The sequence below is a fragment of the Neolamprologus multifasciatus genome, chromosome 20 (assembly GCF_963576455.1).
Source record: "Neolamprologus multifasciatus chromosome 20, fNeoMul1.2, whole genome shotgun sequence".
Lineage (NCBI taxonomy): Eukaryota > Metazoa > Chordata > Actinopteri > Cichliformes > Cichlidae > Neolamprologus > Neolamprologus multifasciatus.
Window position 1 is genome coordinate 19,198,262 of NC_140458.1, and position 15,442 is coordinate 19,213,703.

Below are 15,442 nucleotides of genomic sequence, written 5' to 3' on the forward strand. Positions count from 1 at the left end.
TCATGTAGGAGTCTTGGATGTAAACGTACAAAAAATCCCTTCATGGTCACTAAAATATGTTGGAAAGACTACAGCTTTTACATCATAATGTGTTGTTTTAACATACACATGATCAATTAATGTGCCCTTCTCTGTGGTGGGCTGTGTTACATGTTGAATGAATCCTTTGTCTGTAACAAACTTGCAAATACTTGAAGATTTTAGAACATTGTCATTAAAATCTCCCATTACTACTACTGTATTATTTTTTTTATCTAGCCAATCAAGTAACTTTCCTAGGTTTTGTTTAAACAGTGCCATGGTATAAGAAGGAGGCCGATAAACAACTGCTATTAAAATATTCCATGTACAATAGTTGCAAAGTAAACATTCTAAATTGGCATCTGGTATAGCTATAATTTCAGATGTGAAACTGTCTGCAGTATACATGCCAACGCCACCATGCTGTTGGCTTTGTACTTCAATAAATGTTGGGTTACTTCTAGTGTAAGATGCACTTCGTGGATTATGCTGAAACCTATAACCGTCAATTTTTACAGTGTCTAATGAAGAATCTGCAGACATCCATGTCTCTGTAACAGCAATACAGTTAGGCTGCAAATGCTGTGTGCACAATACCAGATCAGCTACATGTAGAGTTAAATTCTGCACATTCATTAACACTACTGTGAAATCATGTGTCTTAGTACATGCTGTATTTTCAGACAAAAATTGGGGCATTCTTTCGATTACATCCTTTACACCACCTTTAGAGTAAATTGCTTTTTCATTGAAATCTTGAATTATTAAACCTGACAAACTCCTAACACGACTTAAGGCAACATATGCCTGTCCTGGAGCAAACACATTTTTAAGAGACACTACCGCATCATCAACAGTAACTCCTTGTACCTTATGTACTGTACAAGCCCATGCAAGTTTCAGTGGAAACTGCCGCTGCAATCCACCTTTCTCAGTTACCTTTTCTTCTTCTGCTTCAATACCTGTAGAACCTATTTCAACTGCTGGGTAATACACACAGTTTTTCCTCCTTTGTGCACCTATATGATTGTCATCGAATCTTACATAAATGGTTTTGGGAAGCTTCTTGTCCTCATTAACATAAACTATGTGTGTTACCGTACCACATACACCATTAACAAGACCATCCATTACATCTACATTTTTACACAACATTACGCGGGCACCTTTTCCCAAGAGAAGCTTTTCATCCAAACATGTGTTATATGTTTTGGCATGATGTCCAGTTTTTATGACACATCTTAAACAACTGCTGCATATTATGCTCATTTACTTGTTTGTTTGTTGGAAAAATGTGTAAAGCTGAGCTAATTTCACCAGTTTCACAATGTTTCAAGCTTTTAATGTCCTTTTCTAATAATGGAGCCCCTTTAACGTGAGTTCTTAACCTGTTTAATAATTCTGCAAACCCAACATCGCTCTGCCTAACTATTTTTTTTAGTTCAACAACCCTAAATAGACTAGACCACAAGTTCATACCAACATCCTCAACATACAGGGGTTTTCCTTTTACTGGAGGCAACTGAAAAAAGTCTCCAACAGTAATAACACTAACATTTCCAAAAGGCGAAAAGTCTCCAATTTGTTTAATCTGTCTTAATCTACCATGGATGTAAGCCATTAGTCTCTGATCAACCATGGAGATTTCATCAATTATCAGGATCTGCAGATCACAATATTTAGCACGTAGGCAATTTAACTTTTCCTCACCCAGAGGGGTGTAAGGTAAGCGGACATCTTTACCAATGCTAAATGTGTTGTGGATTGTTGTTGCATGTAAGTTATATGCAGCAATCCCAGTAGGCGCAGTTAATAAAACACAAACATTGTCAGGATTACGACACATTGGTGACAATAACCTTGCTGCTTCATAGTGAATTGCTTTAATTAAATGGCTTTTCCCTGTTCCTGCACCTCCAGTAATAAATACATGCAATGGATCTGGGTTTTTGCCTACTGTCTTATTCAAGCACCACTGCCTGATCTGATAAAAGACTGAGAGCTGTGTGTCATTTAGAGATCTAACTAAAGCCAAACCATCATTTCTGGGCATAATATCATTTCTCTTTTCTAAATGTGAAACCTGTTGGCTGCACACAGCTAAATCTGGAATATTCTCATTGTCTTCTTCCCCTATTTGCTCTTTATCTTTCCATTCCTGCTCACACTGTAAACGCTCCAACTCCTGTTCTGGACAAAGCTCACACCAGGCATCTTCTGTTACACCATCCAAATCAATTGTATTCTGAATATTATCCAGTTTATCTGCGTTTATTTCAAACTTACATCTATTTGCATCAACAACTGATTTCACTGAATGCAGACATCCATCGCTAAACTTCACAACGCCATTCTCGTAAAACTGTTTAAATGTTGTATAGTTTGAAGGCTTTAGTTCCTGGTCTACACGATATGGCAAAAACAACTGCATAATACTCTGATAAAACAATTCCGTATTTTTAGTCTCTGAAAATCGTGCATAACGAACAACTGCAGGTTGTGACCGTGTTCTCTTAGTAACAAAACCACATCTATTGTTCAACTGTATTGGCTTAGTGGATTTTTCATTTTTACTCAAAACACGATATTCTGAGGCAAATGTGGCCATGCACATATCATTAAAATCACTTCTTTTTGGTCTATTCTTATACCGGTCTACAATACTAGTCATCCACATGTCCTCTGCTGTTAAATTCTGTGATGTTGTTTTTTGTCTTAACACTTTTAAGGGCAAACTCATTTTAACTACATTGTCCCCTGTTGGCACAAACACAACTTTCCTAGAACATTCTTTTAGATGCATATTTGTTAGCCTATACACAGCCTCCTGAGCACTAACATCTCTGTTATGAAGGTATACACTGCCTAATGACTTCAAAGCCTCCCTTGCACTAACATTTCCATCTTTATATGCTTCCTTCTGAGCATTACCTAACAACAAACCCATCTCTTTTTCAGATTTTGACATGTAAGAAATTATATAAACACAGCAGGCATAAGCATCAATTACAAATTGAATATCCAAATTAGCATTGTAACATTTCAACAGTGGCTTACTATATTGATTTATCCAAACCTCGTTTACCTGCCTTTTCAACACAACATGTGTATTTCGACTAAAGCATTTGTTGCCTGATTCATACCTAAACTCTGAAACAAATGCTCCACACTTTCAAAACTCCTACTCTCATCTGAAAGAGCCTTCTTGATTGTTGTTAAGATATCACTTGCCTGCTTTCTTCTCATCTTAATAGAGTCTTGCTGATGCTGACTTTCACAGGCACATTGTTGTAAATCATCTTCTCTCTTATCCGTTTCACACTTGCATATTTGCTTGGAAACATCACTTTTCCTACGACATATAAATCTTCGACTGGATGGTGGCCTGGGAAAATTAAACCGGCAAACTGTGTTTCTTTTTTTGCAAGTTTTAGAATGCCGCTTTGAATGCTGTTGTACAGATGAAACAATGTCCAATAAAGTTTCATCTTGTGAAGGCAATTCACAAGTTACATATTGATCAATAAACTGAATCACCTCTTCATCTGTATTTTTATCAATCTGCGGAGCATTCTCAATCCAAAACAGACAGTGCACATGAGGTGAACCTCGCTGTTGAAATTCCACTCTGTAAAAGTAATCCTTAATTTTACCAATCGGATGCAATGGAGACATGAGTACCTCCTTCAAAAAACAATGCCACCGAAAGTCAAACATCCTTGCTGCAGTCACAGGATTTCGACGCAGCAGATCACACCTGTCTGCCCACTCTAACTGTTCAACTGTTTCTGTTCTACCTTGCTGTTTCAAAATACTATAAAGAAGATTTGTCCATCGCATGTCAGCTGACGAAAATGAACAAAACCAAGTGGGTATACCAAGCTGACGAACACAAGCTAAGAGGTCACGCTGTGCTGCCTGCCAAAAAGCTGGAGTACCTCTAATAGGCTTAAGAAAACGGTACCCATCATCAAACTCCAACAACTTCTTCAAAGACTCTTCATCTTTCAATAACTCATGGCTAACTTTCTGATATGTGCAATCACCTTTTCCTTTTCGCAATGCTATTGACACATTTGCGATAACCTGTTCAATCTCAGACATATACTGAGCAAAAAATATATATTCAACATTTTGTGCAAACCTGCCATCAGCATGTAAAATCCGGTTATTAAAATAACGGGACAGTGTCAAACGCTTCTCTCTGTTTTTATGATACGTATTCACCCCCTTTGGAAACAACACTGGGAAACATTTGGCTTCATTTGCATGATCAGAAAGTAATTTTACAGGATTATTCCCTTCTGCTGGAGCTAGATTTAATATGTTAGAAAAATATTGATCTAGTGCTTCCTGACCAATATCAACAGGCATGAGACATGTGTCCTGAAACATACAGTGCTGCTGTCTGTCATGTAAAAGCTCGTCATCAACATTTTAAGATATAACACCGCTTACTGCATTTTTATCGCTCTCCTCTTCCACAGCTTCCTCTTGCTGCATACAAAACTGATTTTGCCAACTTTCATTGAACTCTACATCTTTATAATGCACATTTGTCTCTTTTAAATATTTCAAAGCCTGTCTTATGTGGATAGTGTCAACAAACTGGTATTGGTAGTGGCCTTTGTAAGTTAACTTGCGCTTTAGCTTTACTGGTAATAAAGATCCTTCCATGCTAGAACGGGGTAAAACATTGGTGGTTTCCACAATGTTTGCTGGTACACATGTCACTGGTCCATGTACTCCATTTTGTCCACCCTTAGGTAAGGCTAGCATTTTCATAAATGGTATATGTAAAGCTATTAAATGTTGTTCTAAGCTATTTAAACATGCCAATTCAGGTGGAATGGGATGAACTTCTAAATGTTTTTTTACAGACTCTGGAGGAACTTCATTTTTATTAATTTTATAATGGCATGTATAACAGATCCATAGTTTAGCTTTAACTGTCTCCAACCAGTGACATGGATTTGTACAATCTTTATTACATTTGTGTAAATAGTCTTCAGTTAAACATTTTTCTGCAATCAGTGCTGCAGTTTTAGTTTTTTTATAATAGTTTTTTTCACAATGTAACACCTGATGTCTAAATAACAACCTATGGCAGACACAGCAAACAAAATCTGGTCCATCTTTTATTTTATCTAAAAAATTTGTCATCACAAAATCAAACTGCTCTCCCTTTTCTTTCCTTTGCTGCCTTTTCAAGCTGACACCAGCAATAGCACGCCTTTTATATTCTAGATTTCCATGATACTTTTTAAAACTTACTGCTTTTAAATTTTGCCTGTGCAGCTCATTTAATTTGTATTTCCTTATACTGATTTCTTTTAGCTTTTCTTTATGAGATATATTTTGTTTATATTTCCTGATGCTCATTTCTTTAACCTTTTCTTTATGAGATACATTTTGCTCGTATTTCCTGATGCTCATTTCTTTAACCTTTTCTTTATGAGATACATTTTGGTCGTATTTCCTGATGCTCATTTCTTTAACCTTTTCTTTATGAGATGCATTTTGCTTATATTTCCTGATGCTCATTTCTTTAACCTTTTCTTTATGAGATACATTTTGCTCGTATTTCCTGATGCTCATTTCTTTAACCTTTTCTTTATGAGATACATTTTGCTTGTATTTCCTGATGCTCATTTCTTTAACCTTTTCTTTATGAGATGCATTTTGCTTATATTTCCTGATGCTCATTTCTTTAACCTTTTCTTTATGAGATACATTTTGCTCGTATTTCCTGATGCTCATTTCTTTAACCTTTTCTTTATGAGATACATTTTGCTTGTATTTCCTGATGCTCATTTCTTTAACCTTTTCTTTATGAGATACATTTTGCTCATATTTCCAGGTGCTTATTTCTTTTACCTTTTGCCTATGCAACAAATCTTTTTGATATTTTTGTTATGCTCCTTGCCTTCACCTTTTCTTTATGTAATGCATTTACTTGGTATGCAATTTGATTTTTAAAATACTTTTTCTTTTTTAAATGCTTAGAAACCCTATGTTTAGTAGATGAACTACATATATTTAATGTATCCTTCATTGCTTCTTTTGTTTTTCCTCTACACATGTACCGTGGTGTAGATAAATTAGTCGCTCTGCATAAACCAAAGCAACCCTCCTTATTAAAATGTTGCACACAAATTACTGGCACAGAATGACTATTTTCACATTTCAAGTATATCCCTTCATTTGTGGTATCTGTACTTGTGCAGCTATACTTGTGCCATTTGTCTCCATTAAACATAAATATGTCCAATCCAAAAGCATTTGCTGCAGCCTGAAATTCTGTGTCAGTAGCAGGATTCCCAACATACTTCATTTGTGACTTTGAAATATACTCAGATATTGAAACATAATCTTTTCCCACAAACTTCATGTGCTCTTCACCATTATTTTCTATATACTTCAAAACAGCAAGCCTTATCTTCCTATGACTTTTCTCAGAACCACTGAGTACTTCAGATAAAGCCCTAAAGAAACTATTGCCGTCCTCTACAACCTTATTTGTTTTACAAACAACACCTAAATGACCATAAACAGTGTGAACTTTGTTATCCTGCTTCTCAAAGTCAACATTAAATTTACAGCATAAACTTTGTGCAACTCCATTGGAAACAGGACTGAAGCTAAACTGACTTGCGTCATTCAAAACCTCACCATCAGCATGTGTATCTAACACTACTTCATCTGCACAAAATGTGTGATCCTGTGTTTTGTCAAAAGAAATTTTATCCTTACTCTTTAACCTAGTGCTGTATCCTTTGATAACTGATGCACTGGTTTTGCAGTAGCCATAACAGGTCTGCAGTTGAGGCTTATGAACACAGACCACTGTCTCATAATGATTCCCATGGCGATTTTCTAAATAGATTCCCTTTTCTGACAAAAGCTTACCATTACAGCTGTATTTTAGCCAACGGTTATCATAAAATGTAAATACATCAACTCCTAAACAATTAGCAGTTGCTTGGATTTCAACTTCTGTAGCCCAGCTGTTAACATTTCTCATTTTAGATTTCTGAATGTAGTCTGCAACTGATGAATACTCTGTTCTTAAAATATTTCTATATATTGCAGCATTCCTCTCCAACTCTTTGACAATGGCAAATCTTATCTTGCGATGGTGCTTTTGTGTGCCAGTCACAACCTGAGAAATAGCTCTGAAGAAACAGTTTCCATCTGCCACTATACTTTCATTTTTGCATGGAACACCTAACAAACCAACACATGTAGATGCTGGTACACTAGTTTTTTCAAACTCCACATTCAACTGTGTGCACAAAGCCTGACAAACCAACTCAGAAATGGGACTAAACACCAGCTTGTTGTTTGTCACTTCACTAACAAATTCAACATCTGAATTCACCTGAGACACATCATACTGTTTTAACTTCTTAGCTTCACTGTGACCCACTGAAATCTTGCGCTTTCTTGTTGTATCATTACGCAATAAACCTAAATCATACTCAGAACTAGTCATGGTCTTTCCAGAAGCTTTGCAACTCTCTGCCTCAATTAAAGACTCCACAATGCTAACACCACTGATGTCTGGTTCATCTTGGGTTGAATCAAAACTTGATTCAGGTGTAAAGGTTTTGCTAGTTTCTTCACAACTGTCTTTGGGTCTGGCACTTTCTGACGCCACAAGGTACCTAACACAAACACCAGCTACTTCAAAATGCTTTTGCTTCTGACTCAGGCCAGTTGCCAGCTGGCAGATGTGTCTAAACACATCTTCAAGAGACCTGAAGCACAAAACAACACTTCTTCCCTGCTCACTGACCAAACCCACAGCATTGCGTGCATGAGAATCAACTAGTGCATATTGTCCATTCTCAGAAATGACTGCACATGTACTGCCACACAATGTCAGAAGACATGTATTATACATGGCACAAATCTTTTGCAGCCCAGTCTGCAGGGTAGTGTAGACACCATTCTCAATGAGTTCCCCTTCACGCACATCAAAGTTTTGCCCATCAATAGAATACCTTTTAGGCAAATCAGGGACACACAACACACTGGATGAGTTGCTTATCATGTTGCAGTCTCTCAAATTGGTGTACAAAAGGTCACCTAAAACTACAACTCTGTCAAGAACTTTTGTCTCCCATGAAAAGACGCTATCAACTTTATGTTTTGCCAGGCTAACCAGACCTATAGCCATACACTGAACTCCTCCATATTTAAATCAATCATCAGCCTGGTGAAATGATCCTCTTACACTCTTTATAATGCAACAGCTATCCTCTGCTCCAACTCGTGTGACAGCATTAACAGTTTCAAGGTTGACAGAAGTGTTATCAAGTTTAGCTGTAAGATATGTGTCAACATCCCTGTCCACAAACACTGCACTGCTCTCCACGTCAACATTAGCTTGACCTGCCTGCACAGAAATGCTGCTAACAGCATACCATTGTGCATCTAAAGACTTCTGTAGATTTCTGATGTGAAGCATCAGGTCATCAAGGCATGTGTTAAAAACAGCCACAGCTGTGCCAATCTCAGATGCCAGCCCAGCTGCATTACGTGTGCCACAATCAACAACAACAAAATAATTTACGTGATGAATGATGACACTAACTGCAGTGTGAAGATCCAACAGACACATGCCATCCCTCAACAGATGTTCCTGCAACTTTTCATACAACACAGCCTCCCCTTCCGACAGCACAAAATCTGTGTAAACTGGCGGGCCAATATCGACTTTCCATTTTTGGCCAAACACAGTGTGCTGTCCAATCAGCCTGCAAACGCTATGCTTGCTGCCACTGTCCTGTCTTGCCTTAGCTATATACCTAACTAACTGGCACCCCTCTACACATATATCATCAACATCCTCCGGTTTCCATGTACACACTGGAGCTATCATATGCTTGATTGCAGCCACAACACTGCAGGCAATTAAAGCATTCACATCTGAAGTGAATGGTGCACATTGAACAGCAGTCCCAGTAACAATGGATGCTTGCAACTTCTCTGCACAAATGCAAACATTTGGGTTAGCATTGGACTTACCAGAGGTGATTCTTGGTGTGCGCCGCATGCGAAAACCCTTTTTTCTTGGCATCTACAATAAAAGAGAAAAAGATATATTAAACAAACAAAAGAATTATAATGTTTTTTAGATAGTATATTTACTTACCCATTCAGGGATTTGTTCATGATTGAACAACCTCCAGAATGGTGAATGACCCACTGAACGACCAAATAAAAGACCCACTGACGATTCACTGAATTGAATTTGGTGGTGCAAAACGTTTGCTATGCTAATTTAAGGGTTGTTGAACCAGACCAGTCAATAGAGATTGAAAATGTGACGTCATTCAGGGGTAAAACCTCAAAGGATTCTGGGAACTCGTGGCAAGAGGTACTAGCGCACGCAGGCTTTCAATTGAAATTACATTACACAGCGATAAAAAGAAACACAAAAAATGGCAAGAAGCTGTTGTATTATTAACTGCAATAGCCGGTCGCATGACAGCCACGGGAAGCGGAGGGGTAAGGAGATCGTTTTTTGTCGGATTACGTCGTTGAAGAAAAATTGTTCGAGCTATGTTTTCGAAGTAACAAAGAGGCGACGGATGGCCTGGATTGCAGCCATTCAAAGACCAAATATAAGTCCCAGAACACTCCAGCTCACATGTTAGTCTGCTCCAAGCATTTCCACAAAGGTCAGTCTTCTGTTGTAGTTAATACGTCATTTTTCTCAACATAATTGGTGATATAGGTTACAAGCAAGTCTGGCGCTGAACAGAAATTGTTGCACTATGCTCCTTTGTTTATTGTGCATAAATAGTGAATTGTCCTGACACAATATTGCGTTTTGCTTCATTTATTACCATGGTACATTGACAAAAACATATACTTTTATTCACAGGATAAAACAGTTTTTTTTGTATCACTAATTGCCCAGTACAATTACAGCATACAATATTATTGTCACTGCTACATTTCTGTAATGCGTACCAGAAATTGTTTCCACTACTAATTAATTGCCGTTGAGCTTAAAGGTCCTATTAATAAACGGTTAACGAATGTGTATTTATGAAGACGATTTGTGAGACTGGTAAACTTATGATACGTACGATGGTCTTTCGTTCTACACGCTGCATTTCAAGGTCCTGTACCCATCCGTCGGTAAACTGTACCTGGGCTTGTTGAAGTGACCTGAAGTTACTAAAAACTTCATGAGTGTATGCACTCACTCCAAGAACCGTATAATTATAAATATGAGCGTGGAGAAAGTTGGGCTCTCGCTAACGTCTTTTGTCCACTCTGTGTGCTCATAAGGGTCTAACCCTTTCACTCCTTTGATTTTTTCCTCGTATCTTTTCTTTGACTTTTCATCAAGTTTGTCTTTGTACGGACCGGCATTGTTCTCCTTCGTTTTTGTACATACCTCTTTTGGGGGGCATAGAAAAAGCAAGAAGGTATTAGAACCGGAGAATGAATGTTTTGCGGTGCTGGAAATGCTTGCATTTGATGCATTGCTTTAATTGTTTTGCCACTAGTGCCCGGCATGCAATGCACGAAAGTCATGTGGTCTGTAAATCTCTATTATGACTACGAACACTAAAGTAAGGGGGTGGAGTAAGTCAAACCTGACCATTTTAAAACTTAAGACACTCATAAATATTGTCTTTTACATTTGATTGCCTAAATGTTTATGATATTCTCCACACTATTAACTTATACAAGTGATGTGGGGGGGATGAGTACATTGAGATTAGAATCCACTTCCCCCCCCCCCCCCCCACCATTGACTGAACAAACAACTGAATAGCCCACTGAACGACTACTTAACGACCGACTGAAGAATACTGGAGAACATTTTTTTAAACCTTCTCTTTCCACTTTTTGCTCTTAACAGGAAGCATCAAAAAACCCTTGTCAAAACCTGATCAAGCATGTAAGGCTACAGTCAGCATTTTTAATAACTTACCTTGGTTCACACCAAATCCAGCTGTTCTGGTGAAAGTTCACAGCAAGCGTTGGAGTATCTGTGCGCGATGTCCCTTAGGAAGTTTGGTCTCCTAATACAAAAAAGATATAATACGATTAAACGTTATTGACATAAGATCAGAAAAAGGTCATTTTCAGTCTGAAATACAAATAGAGAAACCTTAACTCTAGCAATTAAAATTGTGACGAAGACAAAAACCCGTACATAAATGGCATGATTTTTTTAATGACCAGTTATGCTCAGGTTAAAATCTATACCTGTGTGCCTACCAAAAATAATTACACATCAGATTCACAAAGCTAAAATAAATGTGAGACAATAATAATTCTCTCAATACCTGCATAATTAGCATAACACGAATTTAACAACTTACAATGAATGCACAACAAATCACAGCTATGGGAAATATGTTACTGGGAAGAAATTACTATTATCCTCTTAAGCTCTATAGCCATCAGTACTGTGGCTCAAGAGTTATGTAAAAAGGTATCACACCTTTTGTGCAAATATCATCATGTAGTATCCACAGAAGCCTCATAATTTCAGCTAAATGATCATATAAACCATTTCTAAAATGACCAAACACAGCAGAAACAAGCAATGATTAAAAGAGCAGTTACTTAACTGCTTAAAATCTGCTAAACACACATAACCCAGCCAAAAACTTTCCATACTTAATGTATTTCATTACATTCATGTTGTACTTTACTTGTAATAAGAAATCAGTGGCTAACTAGCCGGCCTAGCTCTCACAGATTTCATGATTTCAGTCTTTCAAAAAATACCACAAAAAGGCTTAGTGGCCCAAATACACTGAAACAGAAAACCAAACCAAAGATTTTTCGCCAGTAACTCTCTCACAAACAATAAAAAATTACTTAAATACAAAATAAATTCTGTTAGTGAAATTTAAAATGTGGTTTTACACCAAAAACAAAATGCAATTTACAACAAATAAAACTTACCAAGAATTGCACAAGGGCAGTTTTTTTTGAAGAATCTCTTGTGATGGTTGTTCTACTGGTCTAAAATAATGTCCTCGAATCCTCGGAATGTTAAAATCCAAATCTCTCCTCTCCTCGTTTGCTAAAAGCAGAGTGGTTTAAAAACCAGTGGCATAGGTATTTATTGAAATCATGAGGGACATTCAAAAAATTAAAATGATCCAATCACAGAACCTGATAGGGGAGGGACTGTTACAAAGCAACCAGTGAAGTTACAATGCAAAAAAAAAAACCCAAAACAACAAAAAACTGGAAACACAGAGAGAGAGAGAGAGAGAGAGAGAGAGAGAGAGAGAGAGAGAGAGAAGTGGTCATCCACCAAACACAGCTTGTGTGACCTTTCTGCAATGTGTTGTGAGGTTCTAAAAATGAATAAATAAGGTTAAATCAATTTGGTAGCAACAGCCTGTTTTATTCAGCATCTGCAGTTATGAAAGCAACAAAGTAGAATAGTTCATTTTGGTGAAGAACCAGAATGAGCTATCTACACAACTCCTCCATAAATCTGAGGATTACCAGCAATTCTTGTTCCTTACAATTCTTATTGAGATTCTTTTTTAATACAATGACACTATAATTATATAGAGTTACGTTTATATCAACAAAATAAACAAATCTTCAAAGAACAATTCTACAGCTTAAAATTAGAGGATGAGAAAAATATATAAATATACAAAAATATATCTCAGCTACTATTTGTATTGTTTTCTGGCAAGGCCATTCGCCATGAAAAAGGAAATAGCTTTTGAGAAAACGGAAGCTTGAAAAATTCACAAACACTGACAATGAAGTAATGTACAGCTTTCAAGTGTAATTTTTACATTTTAATAGTTATGTCTTTAAAACTATCAGTGACATTGAATGGAGTTACTAGTTATTCTCAAAACATCAAATTGTTCATAAAACACAAGCTTGATTGTTTTTAGTAGGAAGTGGCTTTTGAGGGGCTTGGAAAGTTTAAAAAGTCTTGAAATTTGGCGAACACCTCCAATGTAATGACGGCTTTGTTGTTATGTGATCATTTTTATTGAATAGCGCGAAATGGCTCCACAGCGCCCCCTACAATATTTCAAATCATCAGCCCCTGCTCTGTGTATCATCTATGAGTCTGAAACCTGGTAAGCTTATGGAAGATATCAAGATGTACAAAAAAGTCTCTTGGAGCAATATCCCAAATCCAACAAAAAGTCAGCCATTTTAAAATTAATGTGTAATTTTGGCGACATTTCCCCCTCCTTTCAGGCACCGTACTTTGACGAACTCCTCCAAGGGATTTCATCAGATTGCCACGATCTCCAGTGTGTGGAATCTAAAGACCTTTGTGATGTTAAATTGCGAAGCTTTTTACGTTCGGGGTGGTTATGGCGGCACGTGAATGTCAATCACTCGCCAAAAAGCAGTAATCTGCTGTCACTAAAAAACACAATGTCCAATGTCTCCCAAAGGTCGCAGGCGTGATGAGACTCAACCTCGGAAATGTTTGTTATGCCCTTTGTCAATAATGGATATGGCGCCACCTAGTGGGACGACTATAATTATGATTGAATGAGATGAAACGTTAGCTGGTGGTTAAATGCATGAATTCCATCAATGTGACATCAGATTGGACGTGCTGGTTTTAGGTGTTGGGCGTGGCTCGACGTGCCGGGGTGCGAGGGCCCTCATAACGCTGCTTGCAGCTTTAATTAGGGCCCGAGCACTGACAGTGCGAAGGCCCTATTGTATCTGCTCTGTTTATTAGGGCCCGAGCACTGACAGTGCGAAGGCCCTATTGTATCTGCTCTGTTTATTATTATTAGGGCCCGAGCATTGAGAGTGCGAAGGCCCTATTGTATCTGCTCCGTTTCTTATTATTCTTATTTGGGCCCGAGCACTGACAGTGCGAAGGCCCTATTGTATCTGCTCTGTTTATTATTAGGGCCCGAGCACTGACAGTGCGAAGGCCCTATTGTATCTGCTCCGTTTATTATTATTAGGGCCCGAGCACTGACAGTGCGAAGGCCCTATTGTATCTGCTCCGTTTCTTATTATTATTATTAGGGCCCGAGCACTGACAGTGCGAAGGCCCTATTGTATCTGCTCCGTTTCTTATTATTATTATTATTATTATTATTATTATTCAGGCAAAACAAGGGCCTTTTTGAGGGCCTAAACATGGTCAAAAACTCATGAAATTTTGCACACATGCCAGGTCTGGTGAAAAATTTTGTATTTTATTGGTTTTACATATGAGCACTAGGAAATGGCTCTAGAGCGCCACCTATGCCTTGTTAAATGCAGCCCTATGACCACATCGTTTGAGCTACAGGTATGAAATCTGGCACACATGTGTACCATGTCAAGTCGAACAAAAAAGTCTGTGGGCCCATTGACGCAAACCCAACAGGAAGTCCGCCATTTGGAGGTGAAGGTGACATTTTGGCTCTAATTTTGCCATTTCCATGCCTCGAACTTTTTCGAACTCCTCCTTGGGATTTGATTATATAAGCTTCATCTTTGGTCAGTTTCAACTACACACCTGGGCCATGTTAAATTGCGGAGCTTTTGAGTTTTCACAATACGGTGAGGCCGTGGCGCCACGGCGAATTTCGATGACTCGCCATGAAAATCTTATTGCCTCTCATTCTGTCATACATTGTCCGATCTGGACCAAAGAGCACACATATGATAAGGCTCCACCCCTGAACATGTTTCAACTGCCATATTTGACACCAGGGACAGCGCCACCTAGTGGGAACAGGAAATGTCATGTTTTACACTTTGGGGTACAGTATTGTGATGGGTGACATCTGCAGCCTCAAATTTCTCCAGGAAAGCCTTAAGCAGTGGGTCTTGGGTTACAGTGAAAACTGTGAGTTTTCGCGAAAGGGTGTGACCCCAGCAGCATGTCGAATATTGATGTCTCGCCATTAAGAAACAAATTAGTGTAACTCAATGAAATCCAGTCTGATCAGTACCAGACTTTACAGGCATGATGTCAGACCCGCCTTGAACAGATTGCTGTGCCCATTGTCAGGAATACGTAGAGCGCCACCTAGTGGCAACAGGAAATGTCATGTTTTACACTTTGTTGTACTGATTTTCCCAGGTTTATCTTGGCCACCTCAAAAGCGGTGAATATCACCATCAGTCCCTCATGGTGCTTCAGTGAGAAAATTGTGACTTTAAACTGAATGGCGCACCCCAGTGGCAACACAGTTCACCATGAAAAATGAAGTGGCTTTTGAGGGGCTTCGAAAGCTTAAAAAGTCTTCAAATTTGGCACACACCTCCAATGTGATGAAGGCTTTGTTGCTATGTGATCACTTTCGTTGAATAGCGCAAAATGGCTCCACAGCGCCCCCTACAAAATTTCAAATCCTCAGCCCCTGCTCTGTGTTTTATGTATGCGTCTGAAACCTGGTAAGCTTATAGGAGATATCAAGATGTACAAAAA

At 38.2% G+C, this 15,442-nt stretch overlaps 1 protein-coding gene and 1 pseudogene across 1 annotated transcript; both read right to left on the bottom strand.

Annotated features, from left to right (window-relative positions):
* On the bottom strand, positions 1 to 5,673 carry LOC146494818 (uncharacterized). The gene is given in 3 exon segments (XM_085146075.1): positions 1 to 1,255; positions 1,257 to 3,150; positions 3,153 to 5,673. Coding segments are annotated over 3 exon segments (5,670 nt in total).
* Positions 5,674 to 5,839: 166 nt separating this feature from the next.
* Positions 5,840 to 9,082, bottom strand: LOC146494819 (uncharacterized; annotated as a pseudogene).
* Positions 9,083 to 15,442: the final 6,360 nt, after the last annotated feature.